Source organism: Silurus meridionalis, chromosome 11, assembly GCF_014805685.1.
Source record: "Silurus meridionalis isolate SWU-2019-XX chromosome 11, ASM1480568v1, whole genome shotgun sequence".
In the NCBI taxonomy this organism is placed as follows: domain Eukaryota; kingdom Metazoa; phylum Chordata; class Actinopteri; order Siluriformes; family Siluridae; genus Silurus; species Silurus meridionalis.
Window position 1 is genome coordinate 13,233,261 of NC_060894.1, and position 15,501 is coordinate 13,248,761.

Below are 15,501 nucleotides of genomic sequence, written 5' to 3' on the forward strand. Positions count from 1 at the left end.
TCATTTTGGTTGATGTTAGCTCAAATTCTACAGTAACCCCCAGGTAATCACACACAATCAAAGGAAGATTTCATCACTATTTTTATTAAGTGTTTTGTATGTGTTGAACACTGGATAAATTATGGTTTAATGGAAAGTTCCATGTCGACTAAAGGATATTATTCCTTGAACTAGTATTGCTTCGTGCTGTTTGGCACAGGAAGTGATGTCACCAATAGAAGCCCCACCCATGCTTCACCTGAACAGAGGGAAGGGCCAGACAGAAGTTGTCTGAACAGAAAGAGAAAAAAACAAGGAAGCACTCAGGTGTGTGAGTCAGTGATAGTCTTTATGTAAAGAAGAACAAGAAACAAACATTTACATTGAACAGGTTTTCAAGATGGATGTCCAAGAGAGCTCCCCAGCAGTTATGGGGTTGCTGAAAACGTTTGACTCATCTGAGTTTGGGAGTTGGGAGAAGATAGGCTCCGGTGGTTTTGGACAAGTGTACAAAGTGCGGCATGTACAGTGGAAAACATGGCTGGCTATTAAGTGCCCTCCCAGTCTGCATGTGGATGAAAAGTAAGTGAAAGCATTTCAAATGTGTATTGTTTTTGTTATTCCCTTAGTGTGTATGTGTGTAAATTTGTGGGAAAAATAAATGATGGTGGCACAGGATGTGTTTAATAGCCCCATTTTTTTCTAAAGGTGAGCTGTTTGTCATAAGAATCTAACACTAGACAAGCCGGTCTCCTTGATCATATGATTATGGAAGTGAATTGACTATCTGACACACCCATATTTGTAATAATATAATATTTATACTTTGGTTTAGTTTACAGTTCCCCCTGAATTGCAGCTGGATCCATGCCCCAGGGCTTTGCTTATTAATATGATGTTTAATATTCTTTTTATATATATACATATCATCAGACATTCAGATTTAAAAGCTGTGTTATTAACTTCCCATCCTCCTTTTTGTGTCAGCTTTGATTACATACCATAGTGCCTGGGGGCACAATTATGCACCTACTGGCTCTATACACAAATGTACTCATTGTGTACTCACTACTGTCAATCACCATGTACAGTATTGCATTTTCACCATTCACCATTTATTTCACTGATGTTTTTTTCTTAGTAACCTGCTTGTGACTATATTCATACTGTGTAAACACACAATCCTTATTTATGTTTAAAACCGGCATTAATATCTAAACAGCTAGTTATGTTTTGGCTATTATTAGGAAGTAAACTTGTAACATTTAACAGTTACTCAGGCCTCACTTAGTTTATAGAATAGGCACCACATTAGACTGTAGTATTCTGTAGTTTATGCTAAAGATTAAGCTAGATAAATACATAAACACATGCCATATTTATTATTCTTATGGTTATTTCTAGACTATTCACCTTTGGCCACATACATAGATCAGGGTTAAACATCAATTTGATGTCATACTGATGTAACTGTTTTATGAGCATAGTTAAAATGTGTGAATGGGATACTATATTATTTGCTAACTGAGTGCTAAGGGTTGTGCATTCTATGTGATGTGTAAACGCATGTATGAGTTGATAATAGATGATTGTTAGCCCTGCAGCCTGGGAGAATTCAGCACAGGACAAGCATATTATCAATGCTTAATATCTGCACTTTACTTTAGTTGTTTATCTAATTTGACAATCCATTAATGCAAAAGCAAGCATTGTCCTTCATTAGATCAGGCTGGGTTGCGTTTATAGTAATAACGCGTGCAGCTGCAAAACCGGTTGCACCAGGCCTTCATTTAAGAGGAGCTTTTGTCTGATTGTAAGTGATTGAAGCAAGAGATTAGAGTAGTAGAGTACACCTCTCTCGTTTCCTCTCCCTTCTATTCACACTGTCCCCCGTCTTTCTTCACCACCCCCTTTGTCACCCACAAAGACCTGTCTTTTAGCTTCAAGAACCTAATACTAAATTGTGTCTTAAATGTTGGAATGAGATATGGTTGAGTTCATGAATGCGTCATATTTGAAGTGATTAAACCCCTGCAGTTGAAATTGCATTTCAAACAACTTAGTCACAGAAATATATACTTAAATCACAACAAAAAGTGATACACTGATTCAAATTGATCATAAGACATTTGATTAAAGATTGGCCCTTGTAAGTGGTGATTCACGTTTTCCATCAGAGAGTGGGTAATGCTTCAAATTGATCTGTTGTTCTTTGTACATGTCATCTTTGTACATCATATCTATGTCTGGATCAGATACTGTATCAGTATGTGAGCATTTCCTGAAAATGCTACATTGTGATATAATTACAGTGCATCTCAGATAAACCACCAGATAGGCCTATCTCTTTTATATAACTGAATAAAAATGATGGGACTTGCGGCATTAAACCAGATTCACTCTAAAAGTCTCTGTTGAGCTTCATTCAGGGTACGTATTAACGTTTGACTGCACTTACTGAGATAAAACTGATAAGGACTTTTAAAGATTGTCCAGGCTGTTTATGTTCATTCTGCTGTCACGCAGGCAGTCGATTGCACTGGTGCCATAAATGTATTACAATTACTTTGTTTCAAGATTTATACCCTTTTAGCCCAATATGTCTGATGTAAACATTAGGCATTAATTTACATAAAATGACCTTTTTTGCTAAACTGGGATTAACTAGTCATGCAATCACACTCAGATTGCAATAATGTACTAAATTATTAATAGTTCAACTGAACTACCAGCTAAATGAGCAGTCTAGTTTTCCAAATGTTTTTGGATTTCCTTGATCCTTCTGCTTAAATGCTAAAATGCATGATGTCAGTTTTCAATGTACCAGCTTGTATATTGCTTATATATCTATCTACGTCCAAAAATATTAATGACTACAAGCTTATATTCAGATTTAGATTCATTGTATAAGAGAGTAATATTAAGATAATTAATATGAAGTTTTTCCTTTTCTATTTTAAAGGGAACGTGCTGAGCTCCTCGAAGAGGCCAATAAAATGGAAGCAGCAAAGTTCCGCTACATCCTGCCTGTATATGGAATCTGCAGTGACCCATTGGGCCTGGTGATGGAGTACATGGAGACAGGTTCTCTGGAGACACTGTTGGCAGCAGAGCCTTTGCCGTGGGTGCTGCGTTTCCGTATTATCCACGAGACAGCAGTGGGCATGAACTTTCTTCACTGCATGAATCCACCGCTGCTTCATTTGGACCTGAAGCCTGCCAACATACTGCTGGATGCCCACCACCATGTTAAAGTACGTTTTATTATATATATATATATATATATATATATATATATATATATATATATATATATATATATATATATATATATTAAATGACATGCTAATAACCTTACAAGTACCTCTAACACATTGAACTGTTAACATGCTTCTCATAGCCATAACGCTGTTTTTTTTAATTGTATTCTGTTTTTGCTTGACTATTATGTAACTTTTTAAAAAAATTGGAATATGCACAGCATGTTTTTTTGAACATGCACAGAAGGTGCAACAGAATTTAAATGGGAATAGTTTTTTGTGTTTATGTTTTTTTTAATGGCCTTGAAGATTCCATTCCATGTGTTTCCCTAAAGGCAGATATGCTTTCCCAGCCATTATCCCATATTTGCCTGTCCTCCATATGGATGAGTAAGCGCAGAGTGGGAGGATGGGTGGGAAATCACTGGATTGAATAGGCTAGATGTAAATACATCCATCATGGGCCAGCCTCAACAAGTCAGCTAAGCGTCCTTAATACGCAGCAGGCACACACCTGTACACCTCCACACACACTCAGACAAGAGGACCGTCCCACTTCATAGGGCAAATCATGGGCGCTACAACTTGCACACTCCTAGAAATGACAATGCCATAAACCCTCATTTATTCATAAACCTTCATTTTCTGATGTCCCCTCTGTGTATTATGTACCCCACAACACTCTCTTTTTCCCCACAGCTTTCACTGGGCTGCAAGTATAATTAACTTACAATAGTCATTACAATAGCATTTTATCAAACTCATTAAGTGAAAAAAGGAACAACATTAACTTTCACTAATAATTTACTATATTAAAGGTTCTTTTTATTAACAAAATACCCAAAAATAAAGTAATTCTTTTGAAGAATTACTTTATTTTTGGGTATTTTGTTAATAAAAAATTTCATTAACATTTAGAGCAAAGTCTATTTAAAATGTATTGTAGAAGATCTCATTTACTTCCCAAGTGGTTACAAATGTATGCTGGAAAAATTGCCACACAAATAGCCATAAGCTCATATACTTATATTTGCTTGTTTTACTTTTTAGATCTCAGACTTTGGCCTGGCCAGATGGAACGGGTTTGCCAGGCATGATGACATCAGTCGTGATGGATTCTGTGGCACTATCGCCTACCTGCCTCCTGAAAGGATCATTGAGAAGGAAAGAGTCTCTGATACCAAGCATGATGTGTACAGGTCAGCTTTTTTTGCTTTGGAAATGTTTGTCTGAGAGCTTTTGAATAATCATCTTTTTTAACTTTTTTGTAAAAGTAGTACAAAAATGTAACACTGTAATATAGCATCAGAGTTAGTACTGTTATTTTATAACACGTTTTTATATCAATGTATCTGTGCTTTCTTCATGCAGCTTCTCGATTGTTATCTGGGGAATTCTCACACAGAAAAAGCCATATCAAGGTAAGATGGAGAACAGTGATTCTGTTTTTTTTAGAGAATCAGGTTTCAGGCTTGGCCCATTTATCGAATTTGATTTTGTGGTGACTTAGTCCTTTAATTAACCTGATAATGTCAGGATAATGTGATGTTAGTGGTATTTTCATTATATCTCTAAAAGGTCAATAGTATTGCAGATAGTACAGATTATACATGTTTTTATCATCCAGAATATTTTTAGTAGTTCTTAGACAATTATAACATTTAACTGTAATTTGACAATAATGACTTGAGTCCAGAATAGCTGTCTGTGTTTTTGTCTATGTCTTTGTCACTGGCTGGCATAGGAGACTGTGTAAACAAAAGTCTTCCGGAGAAGAAGCGACAACTTTTTTTTTTGTGTGTGTGTGTTGAGACAGGGACTTAGCAATCTAAAGAATATCTTAAACCCTTCCATAATTTATTTTGCATTTTTCTGTGCCTCAATTCAGAACATTTAAACTGTTTTTTAAAATGGTTCATTTTTAGTCACCTGTATGCATTCCTCCCTCTACCCACTGTGGGGGTAAATTTGTATATGTATCACATGTAAACTAAAACCAAGTTTGCCCCCATTGTTTAAGCAAAGTTAGTGCCATGTTACTGAGCAAGCCACAGCAGAGATCTGTTTATTTTGCTATAACCTATAGGGGAGAACAACATTCTGCACATCATGGTGAAGGTTGTGAAAGGGGTTCGTCCAGACCTGAGCTCTGTGCCCCGCAGTCGACCCCAGGCATGCTCAGGCTTTATAGCCCTCATGCAGAAATGCTGGAGTGGATCTCCTGATGCCAGGCCAAGCTTCCAGGGTAAATGTCTCACATATATTGTCCTAAATTTTATATGAATTGTTCCACCAGATATATGTTTACATTGCAGTATAGGAAAAACTGGTTTTCAAAATGCAGAACATTGTTACACCAAAATAGTTAATACAATGTAAAATAGTGATTACATTTGGTATGATATATTTTAAATAACTCAAAATAACATTACAGTCATTTATATTTAACAATATAATTTAACAACATATTGTTGTCTACAGATATTACATCTGAGGCTGAGGAGCTGTGTCTCAAACCCCATGATGAATCCAGAGGTTCGTTGTCTGAGCCAGACTCCTCACCTTGTCCAGCTCCAGCAAGCTCTGAACAGGTAACAGCAAACTCATCAAACATCATAATGTTTGGCTATTTTTGACACTTTTGCTGTATTTATTGCATTTGTCTCACCTTTTTATTTTTCCTTTTATTGTTCCTAAATAAAGTACTGTGTAAATGAAAACAATATTGTGGAGCATTTAAGGATATTTGACTGTCACAATCGCAGCCCAGCCGTTGGGCAACTGTATGACGTGTTATTGTGTTCTTTTAGCATGCACCATGAATGCTTTTAAACAAATAGTAATATTAAAACAGGGCCAGGGAATGTAACTGGGTGGCATTGTTTATGTGCAATCTCATTTCCTGTATGAACAGAATGTATTAGAACATTAGTTGAAATATTTAATTATCTTTTTGCTATATACATTACTGAATAAACTAACCATTGTCACGTAGTGATTTATTAGTAAACAAAAAAAAGGTGTATTTTAAACTATAAAAGTCTTAAAATGGAACTATGTCCCAAAATATTGTTTTATAAAATTGGCTATTTTGTATTTAAACTGGCAATATAAATATATATAGATGCATATTCTTAGTTACATTATAAGTGCAAAATCAGTTTGGTTAAGATTTATGATGGTAAATCTATGTCATTGTTATATTTATAAGTTTGCTTGTTTTCCAAGATTAAAGAGCAAAAGCCAGTGAGGCCGAAGTCAGCAATGTTACCAGAGAAGGACTACAGCCTATCTGAGCTACTCAGTCAAATCGACTCAGGGATATCTCGCAGCTTTGACCATGTTAAAGAGGACTGTCTGGAGAGCAAGGACAACACCAGTAAGAGACTGTCAGGAATCTCTTCTGTGGACTCAGCCTTCTCATCCCAAGGCTCTATCACACTCTCCTTTGAAAGGGAGAATTCAGTCAACGGTATGAGGATTTATTGTACACTGATTTTCAGGCTTGTTTTATTCTGCACTATGATTAAATGCTGGGTAGTTGAGATAAAAGGAGTGATTTGGATAAGACCAAACTATTTAAGAAATCAATATTCCTCCCTAGCAGTCTGGTAACTCTAATTAAAAGGCAATGTGAGATATTGTATGGCCAGAAGAGCCTTAGGTCTGTTCATAATTGTTGCTTATGGGCTTTGTTTACAGTTTCAAGTTTCCTGAAATATGTGGTGTTTTTTTTATTACTTAGATTCAAGTGAGCTACAGAAAAAGAAGCTGTGTGAAGCTATTCGCACTGAGGACACAGCAAAACTAATGAAGCTTCTGCAGCCACAGGATGTGGAACTCCGTCTAGAAGGTGGTGGTGGCCTACTTCACTATGCTGCAACATTGGGCAATGAGGAGGCTGTGAAATTTCTTCTTCTCAACAACTGCAGTGCTAATCTGGCTGACTGGCGTGGTGCCACACCTCTGCATGTGGCTGCAGAAAAACATCTTCGAGGTGTCGCTGAGATCTTGCTGAGCCGCAAAGGAACTGATGTGAACGCTAAAGATGAAGACCAGTACACAGCCCTGCATTTTGCCGCTCAGAACGGCGATGAGGCCCTGGCACGTCTGCTTCTGGAGCGACGGGCATCAGCCAGTGAGGCAGACACACAGGGACGTACAGCAGCCCATGTGGCATGTCAGCATGGGTGTGAGGGCGTTCTGCGTGTGCTCTTGAGTCGAGGTGCCGTCGATGCCCATTCCACTGCCAAGGATGGGTGGACACCATTGCATCTGGCTGCCTGGCGCGGCCATTCCACCATCTCCAAGTTGCTAGCTAAGCAGGCAGGTGCTGATGTAGACGCAGCAACTGCCGATGGCCGCACACCACTACACCTGGCAGCTCAAACAGGCCGATACAGGGTGGCACGTGTGCTGGTGGAACTGGGAGCGACTGTGCAACAGATCTCCAGCCCAGACCTGCGCTCGCCACTGCATGTTGCAGCTGAGACAGGCCACACAAGCACTGCACGCCTGCTGCTGAAGCATGGTGCTGATGTCCAAGGTCGAACAGCTCAGGGCTGCACTGCCTTGCATTTAGCAGCTCAGCGTGGTCACTTGGCGACAGTTAAAATGCTCCTGGAGGAGGGTGCTAATGTTCGAAGCACCAACCGCGCCCTGCGTACAGCATGCCATTTGGCAGCTGAAGGTGGTCATTGCCAAGTGGTCAATGAGCTGCTGGAGAGGTGGCCTGAGGTGGTTGCAATGCAGGACGAGGACGGGTTAACACCATTGCATCTAGCCTTGCGGAGTGGACACATGGACATCACACGCCTCCTGCTGAGCCATGGAAACACAGAGGCTGATATTTTGCAGCCTGAACTCAAGACTTTAAACACTAACACAGTTGAAAGGTTACACAGGAAAGTACTGATCCTAAAATTAACAGAGCCAAAGAGCAACAGTTCAACACAGGACTCAGCAGACACACAGTTGCCATCTGCACATTAGAAACACTAGCACAAAGACCTGACAGATTTAATGGTGTTAATGACTGTCATGTTGTTCTATAAATTATGGACTGTTTGGTAAAGAGACCTTTATCTATCTATTTCTGGTTTGTGTATATAATGTAATTAAGTAGTTGGGGCCCTCTGAATTTAATTACCTCTTCGATATTTTAATTCTGGACTTTTTGGGCTCTTTCAAACTTTTCTAGCAGTTAAGAAATATATATTACTGACAAGAAAGAGAATGATGTGTATATACAACACTGTACATATAAACTGGACTGATTTTTGCTATGCCCTCTTTAGCATGAACCTATTGTCCAGTTGATATTTTTACACTTATTTGATAATTGTTAAAGTATTGTTTTTTCTCAATATCATGAATTTGTCTTTCATGTTTGTAGCCATAATTAAAAAAAAATTAAATTAAAAAAATGTATACTTAAACATAAAATCATTGTTTAAAATCATCAAATTGTGAGTACCTGCATTCTGTTACCCTAGCCCAGTGCCTGAATCCTGGCAGTGCTTCAAGCCTATTTTAAATCTACAAGGCTAATTATATCTTTTAATACCTCTGGACAGATGACAGACAGAAGAGTATTTAAAACCACTTGGCTCCCACCATGGGAACAAGGCCTGAGGGGGATCGCAGGTGATGTGTGGGTGGGGAGTGTAATGGGGGCGGTAGCTGTACATTGTGAATACCACCATGTCAAGCCTGTTGGCCAATTCCTGAGACCACCTTATCTTTTCATCACTTTGTAAAAGCAAGGCACCATGCCTTACTGACGCCATGAGCAGCAGAGCTTTCACAACCAACAATTTGTGCAAAAAGGAACTGCGGCATGTTACCTTCCTTGGTATTCATATCCTCTTTTTGTGGGGAACCACTGAATTTAATTACTGTTGAACTTTGTGTGATATCAGTGTGTGTGTGTGTGTGTATGCACAGATATTATTTTGTCACATTCATTTGTATTTGGAGAAAAACATATTTGTATACAGAATTAAATACCTAAAGTGTTTATCTTGTTTTTGTATTCTGGACAATTAAAGTATATTATGTATTACACGAAATACATTGTCCTCTGTCTGTTTTCTTTCATACTAAAGAAAACCAAGCAACACTTTACCTTAACCATTAATATAAAAAATCCACAAATGTCAAGATGCAACAATTTAATATCATGATTAATATAAATGTAGTTGTTCAGTAGCATTCCCGAAATCTGTTTTTATTTTTATTATGTTGTGAGAGCAATAATTGATGGTGAAGTGAGCATGTGGTTTGGGCTGCAAAGCCAAATGGTTATGATCACAAGTCTCTATGAAGTCAGTATGAAATGTAGGCTTGGTTTTGTATGCCACTTTCTGGAAATCAGGGTACTGATAATAACTATTTTTAGAGATGTGGCATCCACCAGAGAACTACATAAACCACCTTGGGTTGCTTTGCCATAAATAATTAGTGACTGATAACGATGACTGGCACAATGCCAGGATGTAGCTAATAAAATGTAAACCTTGATTTAATCCATAGATCCTATATCTCACCCACTATGTAGAAATCCATTAAATACAGCGTTTTAATACATGCTGCTCTTGTCCATTTTACCAAACCTGCTATCTGGTGTTTTGATTCAAATGTTCTAATCTGTAAAAAAAATTAAATGCAAACAATATTTAAAGTATTGATTCTGCAAAATCTAGAAATTTCTTATTCAAGATTTTCTTTTGCTTTAAAGTTTTAACTATGACAATAGTGACAAAAAAGATACACATTCTATATTTGAATAATAAGTAAAAACTCAAATGTGGAACATTTCATCTAATACATCCTTCAACAATCTTTAAATCAGAACAGGCTGGTTTACATTATGCTTTAACACTCAGATCTGCTTGGAGATCCAGTTGTTTCTTTATGACTTCCTTCCTGAAAAACATTGTTCACACACCCTGCACCAAATCAGCTAAGTGTTTGATTATTTTGTGAGTGACGCAAATACTAAATGACAATGTTTCCAGATTTAAGACATATCTTTTCTGAAGAATTACTCACAACAACCATTTATTATATAGCCTACTGTGAATGTTAGTGAGTAAGTAAGTAATTTAAAAAAAAAAGTCCCAAGCAGTTTCCTTTTTAACAAAAAAAAAAAATAAATAAAACATGACTAAATACATGCATCATACAGGAGAAATCAGCATGTGACCTATATCTTGTCATGGGCATCTGTGTGGTAGCTTTTTCAAGACAAAGTTAAGAAGATCTTAAAGCCTCTTTGTCTTCAAAACTGGCTAAACTCGTCTCACAACCTCTGAGAAGGTACACCGGAACAAGCCAAGACATGCATGCACACAAACACATACACACGCAATATTTAGCAATCATTCAGTTGGTGTTTAAGAAATTGTCGATGGACAATCTCAGTGATTCTAAAGCTATTTTTTGAAAGTACAAGGGAGTATACATACACGAGCATACAAGTGTGTGCTGCTGATCTTACTGAAAGTTATTCATTAACAGACCTAACAAATAATGTAATGTGGACACACTGCCCTTGGTCGTTCCTATTTTAGTCATCACTGCCTACTTCCTGCTTAACTTTTTTAATGTACAAATTCATCACCAGGCTCCTTTGTATTAAAAAAAAAAACCAACCTACATAATTCAGAATGACAGTAAATTAATACACACATAAAATGAAATGATATTGTCTACAGTGACTCATTTTTAGTCCAGACCTAGAATGAAAAAGCAAGTTCTAAAAATGATTGTGTCATAATGAAGGTAATTTGTTCTCAGAAGTGCACTGTTGACTTGTAAACCCCCAGCTTGTTTGTTAAACTGAACAGCTGATTTGAATATCATGAGAATTACTGGTACCATTGATACAGCCAGCTTTCCTGTAAAAAAAAAATAGCACGTTTGATTAATAGTCTGCTAAGTTCTTCATACAGTTGTTTTCTTGAAGCAAATATGTCATGTTATGCTACCTGCATGACTGAACTTGAAGTGCATTCCTTCCATCTTAACACGCCAGTTATTGTTGAATCCCTCCATGGCGCCATCCTGTGCACAGTAGTTAGGTTACATATTAAAAGAGATCTGAGGTTTTGCATGAACTGTACTGCACTGCATCATGAACTGTCACCTTACAGTTTATCAGTAGTGGACGAAGTATACAAACTATGTACTTGAGTGATAGTGGAGATACAGTAGGTAAAATATTACTCCAGTAAAAGTGCTCTTTAAACTTTCAGTACAGTTGACTTCAGTCAATGTACTGAATTATTTGCCTTTAAATGTACCAACGTATCCAAAGTACTATGATTTATTAAGGCCAATATGTCCTTTTGTAGCAACAATATCCGTCTGTCTGTCTGTCTATCTGTCTGTCTCTTTCTCTCTTCGCCGACTCCCCTGTTCTCGCAGTGTAAAGCCGCATCATCGTTTACATAAAACTCCACTCTCTACACTATTAAAAAAAGTTTCTGTAGTTGAGTAAAAGTAAGATATTTGACTCGAATGTAGTGAAGTTAATGTAAAAGTCTCCTCAAAAGCAAATACGTGTAAAATGAGTAAAGTAAAAATAAGCGAAAAAGCTAAGTACAGTAAGGAATTACATTTACTTCATCACTGTCCACAACTGCAGTTTATAAAATATTTAAAATGAATGTAATATTATTGATACTATTAATAACAAAATGAATGCATCACCGGCCTGATTTTTAAATTTAATACTAAAACAAATGAAGATAGAAATTTAATTACATATATTATCAATGCTGACATTTGTCAAAGTATACTGTATTCTTTTACTAATTAAACCTTTATATCTCTCAAAGGTTTATGTTGAAAATCATGTGAGAGATCTTTACTTCAAGAAAGTTAGACAGTTTTCACACTTTTACATTTCTTTCAGGCCATTTATATATTGTAGAGTAAAAAACATTTTTTTAATGTTTAAATTAACAGGAAATATTGTGTGACTTGGCGCAATTAAACAGCATGTTCGACTATTTCATTCAACTGATTAATTAAACGTATCAACGGCAAACAATGGTCAAACATAAACAAGGGAAAAAAGGAAATTTGTCATAATTATCGAGACATATATCCAGACAACCAGGTGGCAGTGCACACCTACTTTCAAACAGATTTTTTCCATTTTTTTCAGGTTTTTTTTTTTTTTTTTTTTTTTTTTATAAAAAAAATATATTAAATCAAGGTAGCGTTATTAATTTAAAAGTATGGAATTAATGGCTATAAATATCTTTACATTGTAACTTTATTAAACATAGACCGAGATGCTTGATATACAATATGGAAACTCACCCTATGTCCTCTCATATCCCAAAAATGGGCCTTGAACATTATATACACAGTTCAGTAGTGTACAAAAGTTTTAGGCAGTCGTGGAAAAAAGCTTATAGTGAGAGTGCTTTCAAAAAAGAAATTGTTATTTTTATCTTTTAAATAAATTAACAAAGTGGAAATAAATTAAATACAATCCAAATTAAAGCATTATTTAATACATTAATTTAAACAGCATTAATTTTAGTTACACTTGCACACAGTTTTTAAAGTAACTCAGCAGTTAGACTGTTGGAGAACTTATCACAGAGCTTCTGTCGATGTAGGTTGCCTCAAATTCATTATTTATTTTAATCAAGCCAAAATAGATAAGGCATGTGTGAAAAACTAAGTATACGTTTACTGCTTCTATGGGAATTAGGTGTCTAAGGAGAATCTGGTGCTGCTAATCAAATAAAAAATATTAATTAATCAATCAAAATTATTGAAAAAAAAGAAGAAAAAAATCAATTTACTGCAATGGCACAGCCAAAGTCCAGACTCCAACCGGATTAAAATGTTGTGGCAGGACCTGCTGTGCAGGTACAAATGCCCACAAACCTCAATAAACTGAAGCAATGTTGTAAAGAAGACTGAATCAAAATTCCTCCATAATGATGCATGATTGAAAAAGGTTGATTACTTTAAATATAATTACAAGTTATTGCTGCTAAAGGTGGTTCTACAAGCCATTGAATCAAAAGGTCTACTTAGTTTTTGAACATGGTGTCTCAATTCAGCTTTTTTTTATTTTTTTTATTAAAACAATGACATTGTTTTAATAAAAAGTTTGTATTTATATAAGTTTGTATTTACCTAATTCTAAGGCCCGATAAGTACAATAATTTTTTTCCTGATACCTAAAACAATATAATTCAAAAAGGGTGTACTTTCTTATGCACATAACTGCATATACCATAACCAAAAATAAATCTTCATTCATCTACTTTCTTTGATTTGATGGAGGTTGCAAGGTCAGTCCAGAATTTTGTCTCTGAACATTAGAACCTCCCTGGTAAAGTTCTAGTGGGTGCAACCTTGGAAGATGTTCAAACTACCTATGTTGGCTCTGCTCAGTTTGAAGGATCAGTGGTTTAAATCCAAGCCTCTCCCAGACTGTAAATATACTGACTCAATCATAAACATTTAGCCCGGCAACCCAGCTTGAGTACAATTCATTTCTGCTGCGTGTTTTTGAATGAAAAAGAGCGGTTTCAGTATCAAGTCAGATGCATGCCATAGCATATACAGGCTCAATAGGACACTGTTGTGAAAATTCAGCTTTTATATACCTTTTTATATACATTTCATTCCAGCTTTTCAGCATCTCACTGCAAAACACACAGCCAATAAATAGAAAATCATTAACCACACACCAGAATATTCGATTAATCGTGACCCACTTATCATATGTGACTTCCACTCATAGATGGCTGGGTTCATATTTGTCTGGTCTTTCTCCTCATCTGAATGCTGCATCCTTCTCTTTTCTAATGCATGGCCTAGTACTTAAAGGAGCTGGTTTAAGCGGGAATCCTAACTCAAGGATGCCTTTTCTGGTCTATTTTTAGATGTATTGTTATTTATTGCAGTAAGACACAACTGCACCTAGGCAACTTACAGGGTGATGTCTTGAGATGTTGCTTGAGTATTTATACACACTCCTCCTTCTCCAGGATGTCCCTTTCTACCTTTCAGACCAATTGCTTTATTCAGAAACCTTTTGGAAAACCGCTACATGTACAAATTCTTTAAATCTGACCCTGCTGCACTTTACAACTTTTTATACTACTGTCATACTGCTGCTATCTGTCCTGCACCTTACAAATGCCTTATACTCAGAACATCAGTATGTTTACATATACTAGGATGTATACTGCACCTTACACATCCAGATGTTTTACAAGGAATATTCACCCAGCTTATATGTACTGTGTATATATATATATATATATATATTGTATATATAAGTACACTGCTGGTACCTCATACAAAATCTGTCTATATTGCACTGACTGCTTATATTTACTGACAATGTAAACACTTGATAAGAGAGAAGAAAATCGGTATTTCGATTCCTCTGTATGTCTGCACATATGGTGGCTCTGACAAATAAAAACCTTAAACCTTGAACTATATTTTCCCTGGAAAAATCCCCTTCGGGCTTTGGGCTTCCCCAGTCTTTTTGTTTACATTTTTTATTTGTATAGCGCTTTTAACAATGAACCTCTCAAAGCAGTCCACATCTTGTGCGCGGAAGAATAAATACACATTGAAACAATACAGTGACTGTGGGATTTTTTGTGCTGTTTTGATCACTAATGTACATCTGATTAAAAGTGACCAATTATTGTCAGTTCAAGGAACAAAATGTGGACTGTACCATAGGCAGCTTACAAAGAATGAAACACAAACATGTCTCTTGTTTACTCTTATTTTCTCTCACCTTTTATTTTAGGTATAGATGTTTGCTATTCATGCTACTATATTTAAAAGGAACGCTAAACACAGTGAATTCAGATGGCCGTTCTTGTTTTGGTCTGAAGCCGTACCCTCCCTTGCGCGGTAATAGCTCATTCCGTACTTTCCGTAAACGGAAACTGCCTACTTTCGTCAGCAAGTACGTGCAGTGTAGGTTGCCAAATCCACTGGTTTATCGAGGTTAGAGTAGCTCCAAACCACACTGCCAAGTCTTGGCTAAAACCGTAATATAATCGCTTGAAAGTATTTTCAAGAGCCAACCAGATAACCGTACAACGATTTATCGGGTGAATAAAATCTTATTTACCATGTGCATAATCAATTCTTACTTGGATCTATGTGTTTTGTCACAATCAAATGACCTATCGAGTACCTGTTGTTTATCAATAATATTTAATAATTCGAGATTTTTTCAAAATTCTGGTAAAAG

General features: G+C 36.4%; 1 protein-coding gene and 1 long non-coding RNA gene across 2 annotated transcripts; one reads left to right on the plus strand and one right to left on the minus strand.

Annotated features, from left to right (window-relative positions):
- Nucleotides 1-255: 255 nt before the first annotated feature.
- ripk4 (receptor-interacting serine-threonine kinase 4) lies at nucleotides 256-9,258 on the plus strand. Its single transcript, XM_046861991.1, has 8 exons — nucleotides 256-561; nucleotides 2,942-3,233; nucleotides 4,290-4,438; nucleotides 4,611-4,660; nucleotides 5,326-5,484; nucleotides 5,721-5,830; nucleotides 6,468-6,711; nucleotides 6,985-9,258. Exons 1-8 carry the CDS (start codon nucleotides 380-382, stop codon nucleotides 8,229-8,231), a joined length of 2,433 nt encoding a protein of 810 aa, XP_046717947.1. The 5' UTR covers nucleotides 256-379; the 3' UTR covers nucleotides 8,232-9,258.
- Nucleotides 9,259-9,886: 628 nt separating this feature from the next.
- LOC124393560 lies at nucleotides 9,887-15,234 on the minus strand. The gene is made up of 3 exons (XR_006927338.1): nucleotides 15,037-15,234; nucleotides 11,231-11,306; nucleotides 9,887-11,140 (listed from the first exon to the last, which is right to left on the minus strand). It is a non-coding gene; the product is annotated as an uncharacterized LOC124393560 (long non-coding RNA).
- Between the last annotated feature and the right edge of the window lie 267 nt (nucleotides 15,235-15,501).

Bases quoted from the DNA above. Each gene is read 5' to 3' on its own strand.
- ripk4 (XM_046861991.1), top strand. From the start codon at position 380: ATGGATGTCCAAGAGAGCTCCCCAGCAGTTATGGGGTTGCTGAAAACG. The intron at 5,485-5,720 runs GTAAATGTCTCA...TGTTGTCTACAG, and splicing joins TGCCAGGCCAAGCTTCCAGG to ATATTACATCTGAGGCTGAG. The intron at 6,712-6,984 runs GTATGAGGATTT...TTTATTACTTAG, and splicing joins AAGGGAGAATTCAGTCAACG to ATTCAAGTGAGCTACAGAAA.